This window comes from Mobula hypostoma, chromosome 12, assembly GCF_963921235.1.
Source record: "Mobula hypostoma chromosome 12, sMobHyp1.1, whole genome shotgun sequence".
NCBI classification, from domain to species: domain Eukaryota; kingdom Metazoa; phylum Chordata; class Chondrichthyes; order Myliobatiformes; family Myliobatidae; genus Mobula; species Mobula hypostoma.
In genome coordinates, this window is record NC_086108.1 from 70870533 (window position 1) to 70882616 (window position 12084).

Genomic DNA, 12084 nt, shown 5'->3' on the forward strand with positions numbered 1-12084 from the left:
CAAATGTCAAAATATTAATTATTCTAAATCACCTTTATCTGAAACAGCACGAGGCTTTCTTCATACCTGAGCATAGCACATTTCCTCAACTGCCATTCCTGATGTTATATCGACCTACAGAGAATTAAAAATAGATTTAAGATAAAATAAAATAGTGTTACCTAAAGGAAAAAATTTTGCTCCTGTTGCTAGGAATGCATTCTTTTCACAACAAGTAGTACTGTTGGGAAATTGGTGTTTAATTTTACTCTGGAATTGAAACAGTGCCAATATTTACTCATTTAGTCATGGAAAATTCTTCTGATTAAGGAATAAAGAAAGGACTTCCATATTTCAGTCCGAACAAATTAAGGCAGGAGTTCCAACATGGTGTCTACAGAACCCTTGGTGAAAAGTAGGGAGGGGTCTACGGCATTAAAAAGGTTCAGAACCCCTGAACTAAGGTGATTAAATTTCGAGACTAAAAACTAAGAAAGAGCGCAGTATATAGAACATGGTTATACTTAGTTCCAGGAAAGCTCCGTCCTTAGTCTTGCAACTGTCCTCGGCTGTGGGTTACATGCATTTAGAACATCAATCAATGGGAAACAACTTGAATTTCATACTGGGGGGAAAGGAAACATTAACTATGATTTATACTGTTGATTACTACCAATCTCTGCTCAAGAACAACTCACTTTGGTAGTCTGCCTACTATAAGTAACCCCTCATGGCTTATGAAGGCTCACAAATTTAAAAAAAAATGCTGAGACTCGGAACCACTATGGAGGGTTATGTTGAAGGAAAAATTTAGAATGATTTTGGTGTAGGTTAAAAGGTCAGTACAATATTGTGGGCTGAATTTTGCAGTGACATGCTCAACCATCCCTGAACAATCAACACCAAAACAAATAGGCTATTTGTAGGTTGTTGTTAGTGAGTTGTTAGATTGTGATTAAACTCCAAAAAGTGATTTGTTTATCAGAGAACATTGTTGCTTCCTATTTTGCCAAACATGCTGATGACTTAAATAAGAAATTAGTCTGTGTTTCATGATCAACTTTATCATTTGCTTGTTCCTTTCTGGAAGGTGTTACATCAGAATGTATGAATTAAGATGCATCTTGTAGCACAGTTAGAAACTGGCAGGTATGATGTGGTTGTCAGAGTCAAGGTTCAAAGAAGATCACAGCTGGGAGCTTAAAATCCTAGGAATACACATCATGACTGGTGCTTCTGGGAGTAATTCGGAAGAAACAGGATCAGTTCATCTCAATGAAGCAGCAGCATTCTAAAGGGCTGCTGAGACAGCCATGGCTAACAAAGGAAGTCAAAGCTAGCATAAAAGCAAAAGGGAGCATATAACATAGCAAAGATTTCAAAAACCAACAGAAAGCAACTAAAAATGCAGTAAGATGAGAAGATGAAATATAATGGCAGAAGAACTGAATAAGTATTTTATGTCAGTCTTCACTATGGAAGACACCAGCAGCTGCTAAACAAGATGAGAGCTCTTGGTATTACAGAAAATATATTAACATGGTTGGAGATTAACTGGCAGAAGACCGAGTGGGAATAAAGTGCGCTTTTTCTGGTCTGTGAGTAGTGATGTTCTACAGGAATTGGTGTTGTGTCCACCACTTTTCACATCATAAGTTAATGATCTGGATGATGGAGATGTCAGGGGTAAGTTTTTTTTATGCAGAGAGTGGTGAGTGCGTGGAATGGGCTGCCGGCGGTGGAGGTAGAAACGTTAGGGTCTTTTAAGAGACTCCTGGATGGCTACATGGAGCTTAGAAGAATAGAGGGCTATGGGTAAAGCCTAGGTAGTTCTAAGTTAGGGACATGTTCGGCACAGCTTTGTGGGCTGAAGAGCCTGTATTGTGCTGTAAGTTTTCCATGTTTCTGTTCTTGAAGGCTTTGTGGCCAAGATAGCAGATGATACAAAGATGGGGCAGGAAGTGTTGAGGAAGTAGAGAGGCTGCAGAAGGACTTGGACAGATTAGGAGAACAGACGAAGAAGTGGAAGATGAATGCAGTGTAGAGATGCGCATTTAGATAGAAGGAATATGTCTACGAAGGTTCTCAGTCATCCAAATCATTGTAGATCAAGCAGTAGTAAATCAAGGCAACTGGACTTGCTGTGTGTTGTCTAGAAGATGTTTCGCCACTCATCCGAGAGGCGGCTTTAGTTCCAATCCATGGTGGGTAATTTTCCAGTTTATAAACTGATTTGTTTAAAGATATAGGAATTACATGAGGGTCATTAAGAGTCAGAGTAATGAGAGGGTCATTAGTATTTGCATGAATGGACGTGTGAACTGTTGTGGAGTTGCTGGTTTGAAAGAGGGGTTAAAAAAACCATCCTTGTCAAAGTGGAAAACCCATCCCTGAACAGGGGGGTGGAGTACACCACCACCTATCGCTACTGATAATACAGTCCTAACACCTCTACCCCAGTGCCTCCACAACAGTTCACGCCTCTATTCATGCAAAGACTAATGACCTTCTCACTACCTCTACGTCTTTTAATTCTCACTGGAGTTTATATGAATGAGGGGTGGCGGATTCTCACTGAAATGTACCAAATATTGAAAGGCCTATATAAAGTGTACATGGAGAGGATATTTCCATCAATGGGAGAGTCTTAGACCAGAGAGCACAGCTTCAGAATAGAAGGACATTACTTTAAAGCAGGAGTTCCCAACCTTTTCTATGTCAAGGACCAATACCATTAAGGAAAGGATCTGTCAACCCCAGGTTGGGAAACACGGCTTTAGAACAATTAGTCAGAGGGCAGTAAATCTGGAATTCATTGCTACAGCCAGATAGGGAGGCCAAATCATTGGGTATATTTAAAACAGAGGCTGCTAGGTGGTTGAACAGTAGGGGTGTCAAGTTTTACAAGGCGAAAAAAGCAGCAGAATGGGTTTACGGGGGGGGGGGGCGCGGGAAGAGAATCAATCAGAATGGCCTGATTCTGCTCGTATCTTATTCTCTTCTCCAAAATATTAATCTCAATATGTGCCTCAAAGAGACCATCATTGCTCAATACAAACTTTTGCTTGTGGGGAAAGTTACTTTAATGATTAATTCAACTACTTTGGTCAACACCATCCTTAAAACCTGCTATAACCTTTAAATCTACTCAAGTCAATGTAGAGTTTACTCTTTTTAATAAGAACTTTTTCCACCCTGGACAAAACCTGGAAGTCTAAAATAAAAAGTTTGTACTATTGATTAGATGTATATAACTAAGGAATGTTTAATATAGAGCATACTGCATTAATCAAAAATGTGGAAAGCATCACATATTAGAGGTAAAATTGTGAAGTTATCCCATTTTTATTTAAGTGACTGGCTCAAAGCATGTAGAAGGTCGTGTCATTTCAGTCGGCCTCCTGGACCCAAGACCATTTAGCAGTGTAGTTCGTAGGGTTCAGTACATTTCAGTCACTTTAAAATGAAGCTTCATCATGCACAAGTTCCTGTTTCTGGTGCCATGGAAAGCTGCTAACTTTAAAAAAAAAGTTTGACCATCTTAACCAGGGCACAAAGAAATATTATAAATTTACTAATCAGTAAATTATGAAATTAGTAAATCAGTCAAGATCATAAAGATACATGAATCACAGCTACAATACATTTTCCTTGTTTTAGATGCTTAAGAGGGGGCATATTCTGATAAAATGTTGAGGTGGCACTTGGTAATGCTGCTGATAGTTGGTTATTTGCCTAGTTTTGGGCAGTAACAGGTGAAAGGAAGGTTTCAACTAAGTTGGATAGAGTAGCAAATTTGTTACAATGTACAACATAAACATTACCTCAATGCCTCTGTTTATTGCTTGCTTTGCCATCTTGAGAGCCACTGGCCCCTTTAAATAAGATTACACAAAGATTATTTTTCTAATTCAAGTACATTATTCAGATATCTATAGGCAGAAATACTGCTCTTTCCCAAGGAATTATTACCAACACCTCCCACTACATTTTTACACAACTACACATATATCTATTGTCATTTTAACTTAAACAGCTGTAAAATGCTCAAGGTTTTTGATTGGGGATGATAACAGCTCAAAATAGACATGAGAATGTATTTATCTCGTTATGGCTTAGTTACAAGCTTTAAAGCTATTGCAGGCTGTATTGATTTATTTCAATGCAATATATACTACAAACCTGTGGAAGTATCTCTCTGGCCAGATTGAGAGCTTTTTGATAAGCTGCATCTCCCAAGTCATTCTGAGTCACAACATCATTCACTAGACCTATGGACTCTGCTTGCTCACCGTCTACCTGTCGGCCGGTGAAAATAAGTTCTTTTGCCTTGCCGATTCCCACAGTACGAGGCAGCCGCTGGCTGCCACCTTGAGAGAAAAGAAAGATAATTTGATTAAGTAAGGCAATTTTGATCTGTATTTACATTCAAATTTAATTTACTAATATTTATAGTTTTCTACAGTATAATAACTTGGGTATTGTACTACCAATGTTAAAACTTTGCACATTTGATTTTTAATCCATTGTACAATACTCAAAACCCCATCTGCAAGGCCTGTTTCTCTTTGCAAAGCTGCAACTGTTCATTTCATTTATTACTCACAACTCCATGCCCACTGTTACCCTGGTCAACTTCCTGCCTTTCCTGGGTGGCACGGTAGCATAGTGGTTAGCACAATACAGTGCCAGCGACCCAGGTTCAATTCCCACAGGTGCCTGAAAGGAGTTTGTACGTTTCCCCATGACCATGTGGGTTTCCTCTTGATAGGTCAATTGGTCATTGTAAATTGTCCCCCGATTAGACTAGGTTACTGGACATTGTGGCTAAAAGGGCCAGAATGGCCTATTCCACACTCTATTTCAATAAAATAAAATTTGAAAATCTGGAATCCCTGCTGAAGAGTAGGGGCAGCATAGTAGCCTTGCTTCACAGATCCAGGTTTGAGCCTGACTTCCAGTGCTGTGTGCAGTTTGCACATTCTCCCTTGACCAGTGTGGGTTTCCTTCCTTCCTCATTTCCAAACTGGCCAACTAATTAACATCTCAAATATGCAGATGAGTGTTGTAATCTGGAGGGGAGCTGACAGGAAATTGTGAAGAATACAAACTGATCAGTATCGGCTATATAAAAATGAACACTTGATTCTTGGGCCTGTTTTTATGCTGTATGACTCTGACTATTCACTCAATGAAAAGCAGGACCAGGAAAAGGTGAAAAGTACACAAAAGTAGGGAAGTAATGTTGCAAGTTCATCTACCTTATTCTAATGCTGCAAGTAGTGAGGAAGGACTAAAAGCAGGAAAGATCCTTTGAACAACAAAAGCAATAAGGTTATCACTCAGGTCTAGTGGGTTGTCTATAAGAGAAATTAAAAACAACAATAGATGGGGGACTGTGATAGCAAACAGCATGACAAAATTGGAGTGTGGCCACTTTAAATCCCTCATTATATCTAGTGGCCCTGCAAACTACAATCCTACAGACAATAGTGAGACATGCCAGCTTTTTTTCCTCTTTTCAATCCAATTTTAAGTTGAATTTAATCTCCACAGAGAAAATTAAGGATAAAGCAAGAGATAGAATCATTTGAACCGAGAGCAGATATGGGCAGCTTAGCCTCTTCACAGTGCTCCACCATTCTATAATTAATTCCACAATCCCAAGCCCACAGCAATGCCTATTACAGGCCATGTTTCATACACTCACTTTATCAAGAATCTATTCAACTATGCCTTCACTACATTATGAGAATGACAGAGAATTTTCTCTCATTCTTGTCTTAGATGGCTAACCTTTTAACTTCAAACTTTAACCCTATAATTATAGATTCTCTCACAAAACCACTCCACTCTTTAAGAGAGGAGGAAGGCAGCAGAAAGGAGATTATAGACCAGTTAGCCTGACAGTTAGAGTCAATTGTTAAGGATGAGGTTATGGAGTACTTAGTGACGTAGAACAAGATAGGGCAAAGTCAGCAGTTTCCTTAAGGAAAATCTTGCCTGACGAACCCGTTGGAATTCTTTGAGGAGATTACAAGTAAGATAGATAAAGCAGATTCAGAGGATGTTGTATATTAGGACTTGTAGCTCACGGTATTACAGGAAAGTTACTGGCATGGTTTGAGCATTGGCTGGAGGGAGCGAGTGGGAATAAAAGGATCCTTTTCCACTTGACTGTCAGTGACTAGTGGTGGTCCGCAAGGGTTGGTGTTGGTACTGCTTCTAAGGCACTGATGAGGCCTCACCTTGAGTATTGTGAACAGTTTTGGGCTCCACATTTTAGAAATTACATGCTGGCATTGGAGAGGGTCTAGAGGTTCACAAGGATGATTCCGGGAATGAAAGGGTTATCATACGAGGAACATTTGATGGCTCTGGGTTTGTACTCACTGGAATTTAGAAGGATGAGGTGAGATCTCTTTGAAACCTTTTGAAAGTTGAAAGGCAAAGTCAGAAAATGTGGAAAGGGCATTTCTCATCATGGGGGAATCTAGGACAAGAGGGCACAGCCTCAGGATAGAGGGGCATCCATTTAAAACAGATGCAGAAAATTTTCTTTAGCCAGAAGGTATTGAATTTGTGAAATTTGTTACCACAAGCAGCTGTGGGGGCCAGGTTTTTGGGTGTATTTAAGGCAGAGATTAATAGGTCCTTGATTGGACACGGCATGAAAGGTTATGGGGAGATGACAGGGGAGTGGGTCTGAGGACAGAAAAAAAAGGATCAGCCATGATTGAATAGCACAGCAGACGCTGCATAGGCAGCAACAAACAATATATTAAGGTTGGTGTTGAAAATTGATAATTCGTCCATTTTCTCTTGCCCGCTTATCTTGTGGCTGATATGGTGCCTACGCTGGGAGTATAAATTCAAAGATTCAAAGTATATTTTTTATTAAAGTATGTATGCAGGATACAGCCCAGAGAGTCATCTTCCCCACAGACAGCCACATTGGAACCTAATTCTGCTTTATGTCTTATGTCTAAGACAGATTATCCTCTCTGCACCTATCCTGTCGAGATCATCAGCATGAGAAACTATTGCTGGAAGTGTTCTGCCTACCACTGAATCAATAAAGAGTAGAACCAAGCAAGAGCATTCGTGCATGGTGCGAACCCGACATAGAAACAAGCATTTGAAAGCATGTGGGATAATTCACATATAGTTAAAGCTGAGATATGAAAGGAATGGAGTGCAATTCTATTGCCACACATAAACTTCAGAGCAATTCACAATTCTGCCCTGAATGGACCTTGAATCAGGGCAGCCTGTAAATAATGAACACTGAGCTGAACTCAATTATGCCTTGTCACTTTTGATTTTGTGTTTTACACCTTTTTTGTTGTCATTTGCATTTTTTTGCGCATGGGGAGGGCTTGATGTTTTTCTTTGAATGGGTTCCATTCAGGGACGAATCTCAGGGCTGTATACTGCATACATACTTTGAACCTTTGAGTTTATACTCCCAGCATAGGCACTGTATCAGCCACAAGGTAGGCTGGCAAGAGAAAGTGGACCAGTTATCAGTTTTCAATATGACAACATGCAAATTTAGTAAACATACTGGACTGGCATGAGATCAGCTGTACTGATTTCCTGAGGTGGACCTAACTTCTCAGTGTTTTCCTCTGATTTAGATTTTAAATATTTGGAAAGTATGATGCCATCAAATGCAAAGTACACATTATCAACTACCTGCACAGACAAACTTCAGTGAGCACGTAAGCTATTGATGCAAGTAATATCCCAGGCATAGAGATTGGGTTTCTCCCATTCTTGGGTATGTTATATGAAAAGAAACTGGCACAGGGTAAGTGCTCAACAACTGAATGATACAGCCTATGATCACACTGACAAAGGAGATAACCTCAGCAGAGTTGGTGGAGTGAATAGCCAGATAGTTTACAAAACAAAATGCTGCTGGAGTTTTACAGGAACTCTTGAGAATGGAGGCTCTGAACAACAGGTAAAGTTGGGGGAGTCAAAGAGCTATCATAGTTACCTCAATTATGAATAAAAACATTTTGATTTGTAACTGAGGAAAGATAATGGAAGGTACGGTGTTTTTACAGAAATGCAGTTAGTAGGGTTGTTGCCTCATGCAACTCAAATTCATACCTGGCCTCCAGTACCGCCTATGTTGCATTTACACCATCTCCCTATGACTGCCCGGATTTCTCTCCACTGTTTCAGTTTTCTTCCATATGTCAAAGATGGCGGTTGGTAGCTTTATTGGGCATTATATACTGACCCTTGTAGATGACAAGTAGAATTTGGGGGGAGCTTGGTGGGGATAAAAGGATTAGATTATGGTAGGATCATGATGCAGCTGTGTAAAACTCTGGACTGGACCACACTTGGAGCACTGCGTGCAGTTCTAGTCACTGCATTGCATGAAGGATTTGGAGTCTCTGGAAAGAGTGCAGAAAAGGCGGACCAGGATATTGTATGGGTTAGCGAGTGCTAGAGATAGGAGAGAAAATAGAACACAGAACAGTGCAGGCCCTGAGAAGCTGAACTTGGATTGTTTTTGCTGGAGTGGCAGAAACTGAGGGCTACCAGATAGAAGTATTTAAAATTGTGAGAAGCACAGACATGGTAAGGTGGTCTTTATTCCAGGGGAAATATCAAATACTAAGGGTATACAGTGGTTAAAACAGTAGTTTTAAGTTGACTGTACAAAACTTTAAAGGAGATTTGTGAAATAAATGTTCTTATTACAGAGGCGCCCAGAATGCATTAGCGGGGGAGGTGGTCAAACCAATTTTAACAGTAATGTTTAAGAAGCAGGGGTGCAGACCACAGGCAGACAGATGGCATTAGGTTAAAATGGCATCAGGGTCTGCACAGCCGTCATGGGATGAAGAGCCTCTCCTTGTGCTGTCCTGTTCTACTGTAAAAGGGTGCTGGATGGTCAACACGGAGTCTTGGAAGAATCCGTTTTCGTCCTGTTGTCCATATGATTTTACATGTTGTAGAGTTTAGGAGATCCTCTGTTCTTGTTTTATGGAATGTAATCAGTAGAATTAAAGTTCAGTCATTGCTTTTTTTTATTACTTGCACTGTAAAAATACTCAGTCTCTCAATATGATTAACTGCACTGCAAATCTTGCACTTCATATCGTGAAGAAAATAACTTACCAGCACCAGGCAGGAGGCCTCTGGTGACTTCAATAAGACCCATCTTGGCAGAAGATGCTAAAGTTAAGAAAACAAGACAGATGAATTTTAAAAGGAAAAAGATGTCTAATCTTACACAACGTGTTTGTAGAAAAGGACAGGCAGGTTTATATCTGCAACAACAGAGTACTGACATTGGGACTACACAGAAAGCTGGAACGCCTTTTGTATTTGTACACAATGGCACTGAGAAAGAAAAGGAAAAACCACATGCAAGAGGAAAAAATGCAATATGAACTGCAAAAAAAACCCAGCAAAGACAAGTGAAGGTGAAAGAGTAGTGACATCAAGACAGCAAAAACTAAAGAGCTATACAGTGGGAACACCAAGGGAAGGACCAAGAGAGCGTGAGACAAGCAGAACACTCATTAATAGAAAACAACATTTTGTTAACAGTATTTCAGTACATAAGTAATAGTTTTGACTCTTGATCCTCATTTCTACATTTTAGTCATAAGATGGATTCCATGGGGACCACGTGAGCAAGCAAGGGGGTAAGGCGTGTTTGGCTGGGCTCCTGACTGACCTTTACTTTATTGTGTATTTAGAATAGCGCTTTCTTTCAAATTTTATCAAAATAAGTAAGTCAGTCGTCTAAGTACATTTAGTGAGTTACTTTGTTCTCTGACATGCAGTAATGGCATCTAAGCTTCGAAAATATAAATACATTGGGCTCACTAACATCAAGACGACCGACTCCCCGGTGCAAAGTTTAAGTGCTGACCGCGAAAGTACCCTAACCCGCACGAACTCAGGCGAAATGGACACAGAAGACCTAAAGGTTCAGCTCCTCTCAGAGCTAAAAACGGACATCTCTGCGGTGATGTCCCAGCAGAGCTGAAAAACGCCCTTGCTGAAGATTTCAACTACCTGAAAAATGAGATGAAGAACACCTTGCCGAAAATTCAAACTACCTGAGAAACGAGTTGCAGGTAGCAAGAACCAAGGTAGCAAACAACGCGGCACGGACCCAAGTTGAGATTGACCAAGTAAAGGCTAATGTTAAAGACATGGAAGACGACATATCATTATGGTCAGATGAAATGGTATCGCTTCAAACCATCATAAATGCCATGAAGTCGGAGCTGAAGGACTTAAGAGATAAATGTGAACACACGGAAGGAAGAATGCGGAGGTGCAATATCCTTATTTTGGGGGTTGCTGGGGGGCCCGGGTCAAGTTCCGCAGAGTCCATTTCTAAATTACCGTCAGAGGTGCTTAAACTGAACAAAGACACTCTCATCGACCGCTCGCACCGGAGTCTCACGCCAAACAAACCCAGCAGTAAACCGCGTGCAATTGTAGTTAAACTAGATTATTATCCGGACTGCGTCGAGCTCGAAACCAGACTCCGCTTAACTACAATGGGAAACCCGTCGCTATTTTTCCAGACTACACCACAAGGGTCGCCAAAGCTCCGCTGCGTTCACGGACGTCAGGGAACTGCTGCGTGACCAGCCGGATATCCGATGTTCCCTGCTCAACTCCGCATTACACACAACGGGACGGAGAAAGAATTTCTGGACCGGGAAAAGGCCATGGCTTATGTAACAGGGCATATCGTCACGGCAGCAAAACACAGAACATGATCACGGACCCGTAATGCATTTTTCACATGTGGAACTCCGGTGGGCTATTCATAAACAGTTGCAGAATCAATAGTTTCCTGCAGTGCCCAGAAAAAGTATTATGATTATCCTAGTATTTTGTCGTGGAAATATGTTTTCTTTGTGGTCACTGTCGTTGAGATGTTAAAGCTTTTTTTTTGGGTGGGGGGGTAATTTTTTCAAGATTAGTTAACTCATCAGGGGTGATTGATAAGTTCGTGGCCTACGGTAGAAGGAGATGAGTTATTAATTTCAAACTTTCTGCATAATCACTCAGAGAGTTGAACTGCATGTGCATGTAACGAGAGCTGTATAACTCATCTCCTTCTACCTTAGACCACGAACTTATCAATCACCCCTGCTATGGACTCTTTCTGGAGGTCCAAGATCCGTATGCTCCACAACAGCTGGACTAAGTGTGTACATGTAGGAGGGGACTATGTTGAAAAATAAATGTGCTAGGTTTTCTAAAATTGACTCCTTCTACCTTCGGCCATGAACTTATCAATCGCCCCTCGTATTTTCTGCTATTTTTCTTTGTTGATAAAAATACTTTGATTAAAAAAAATGGATTCCATGATGTGGCCTTTCTTGATTATTCCATGTAGAAAAGCTCTAACTGCCTAATTTTAGCACTGTTCAATTTGTTTATAAATATTATTAGTAATTTCTTGTCTGTGGCTGTCTATTAGTCAATTCCATATGCTGATGGATTGACAAATAGTCACTGACAAGAGAAATCATTCATGAATTATTCATAAATGTTTCACTAATTAGAGCACATGGCCTCTCCTCCATTCAATTTTTAGATTTGTTTTTAATCTTGTATGTCTTTATTGGGTGAATTTGAAAGCATGATCGTTCCTCACTTATTGAACATGGAACAGTACAGCACAGCACAATGTGCTGACCTTTTAACCTATGCCAAGATCAATTTAACCTTTCCCTCCATAAAGCCTTCCATTTTTTGTCATCCATGTGCTTATCTATGAGCATCTTATTTTAGCAAATGAGGGTTTGGTGGTGGAAGGCAGGTGGTAATGGAGAGTTGTTTCTCAGATTGGAGGGCTGTGGAAGGTGGTATGCCATAGGGATCAGTGCTGGGTCCCTTGTTCTTTGTCACCTATAACAACAATTTGGACAAGGATCACATTCATCTTTGCCCAATGATATCCCTCCTGGCACTTATCCCTGCAACCGGAACAAGTGCCACACCTGCCCATTCACTTCTTCCATCACCACCATTCAGAGCCCTAAACAGTCCTTCCTGGTGAGGCAATACTTCATCTACAAGTCTGTTGGAGTCATCTACTGT

The 12084-nt window shown here is 40.5% G+C and overlaps 1 protein-coding gene across 2 annotated transcripts in view; it reads right to left on the reverse strand.

The window, feature by feature from the left end:
• Positions 1-12084, reverse strand: part of echdc2 (enoyl CoA hydratase domain containing 2) — a 45258-nt gene that overhangs the window by 9921 nt on the left and 23253 nt on the right. For both annotated transcript variants that reach the window (XR_010019922.1, XM_063064368.1), the window contains exons 6-9: positions 9124-9180; positions 4162-4349; positions 3804-3854; positions 67-114 (exon numbers count right to left, since the gene is read on the reverse strand). Coding sequence is in view for 1 of the 2 variants with exons in the window: in XM_063064368.1 (XP_062920438.1) it covers positions 67-114; positions 3804-3854; positions 4162-4349; positions 9124-9180 (344 nt within the window). In the remaining variant the exon portion in view is untranslated. The remainder of the gene's footprint in view (positions 1-66; positions 115-3803; positions 3855-4161; positions 4350-9123; positions 9181-12084) is intronic.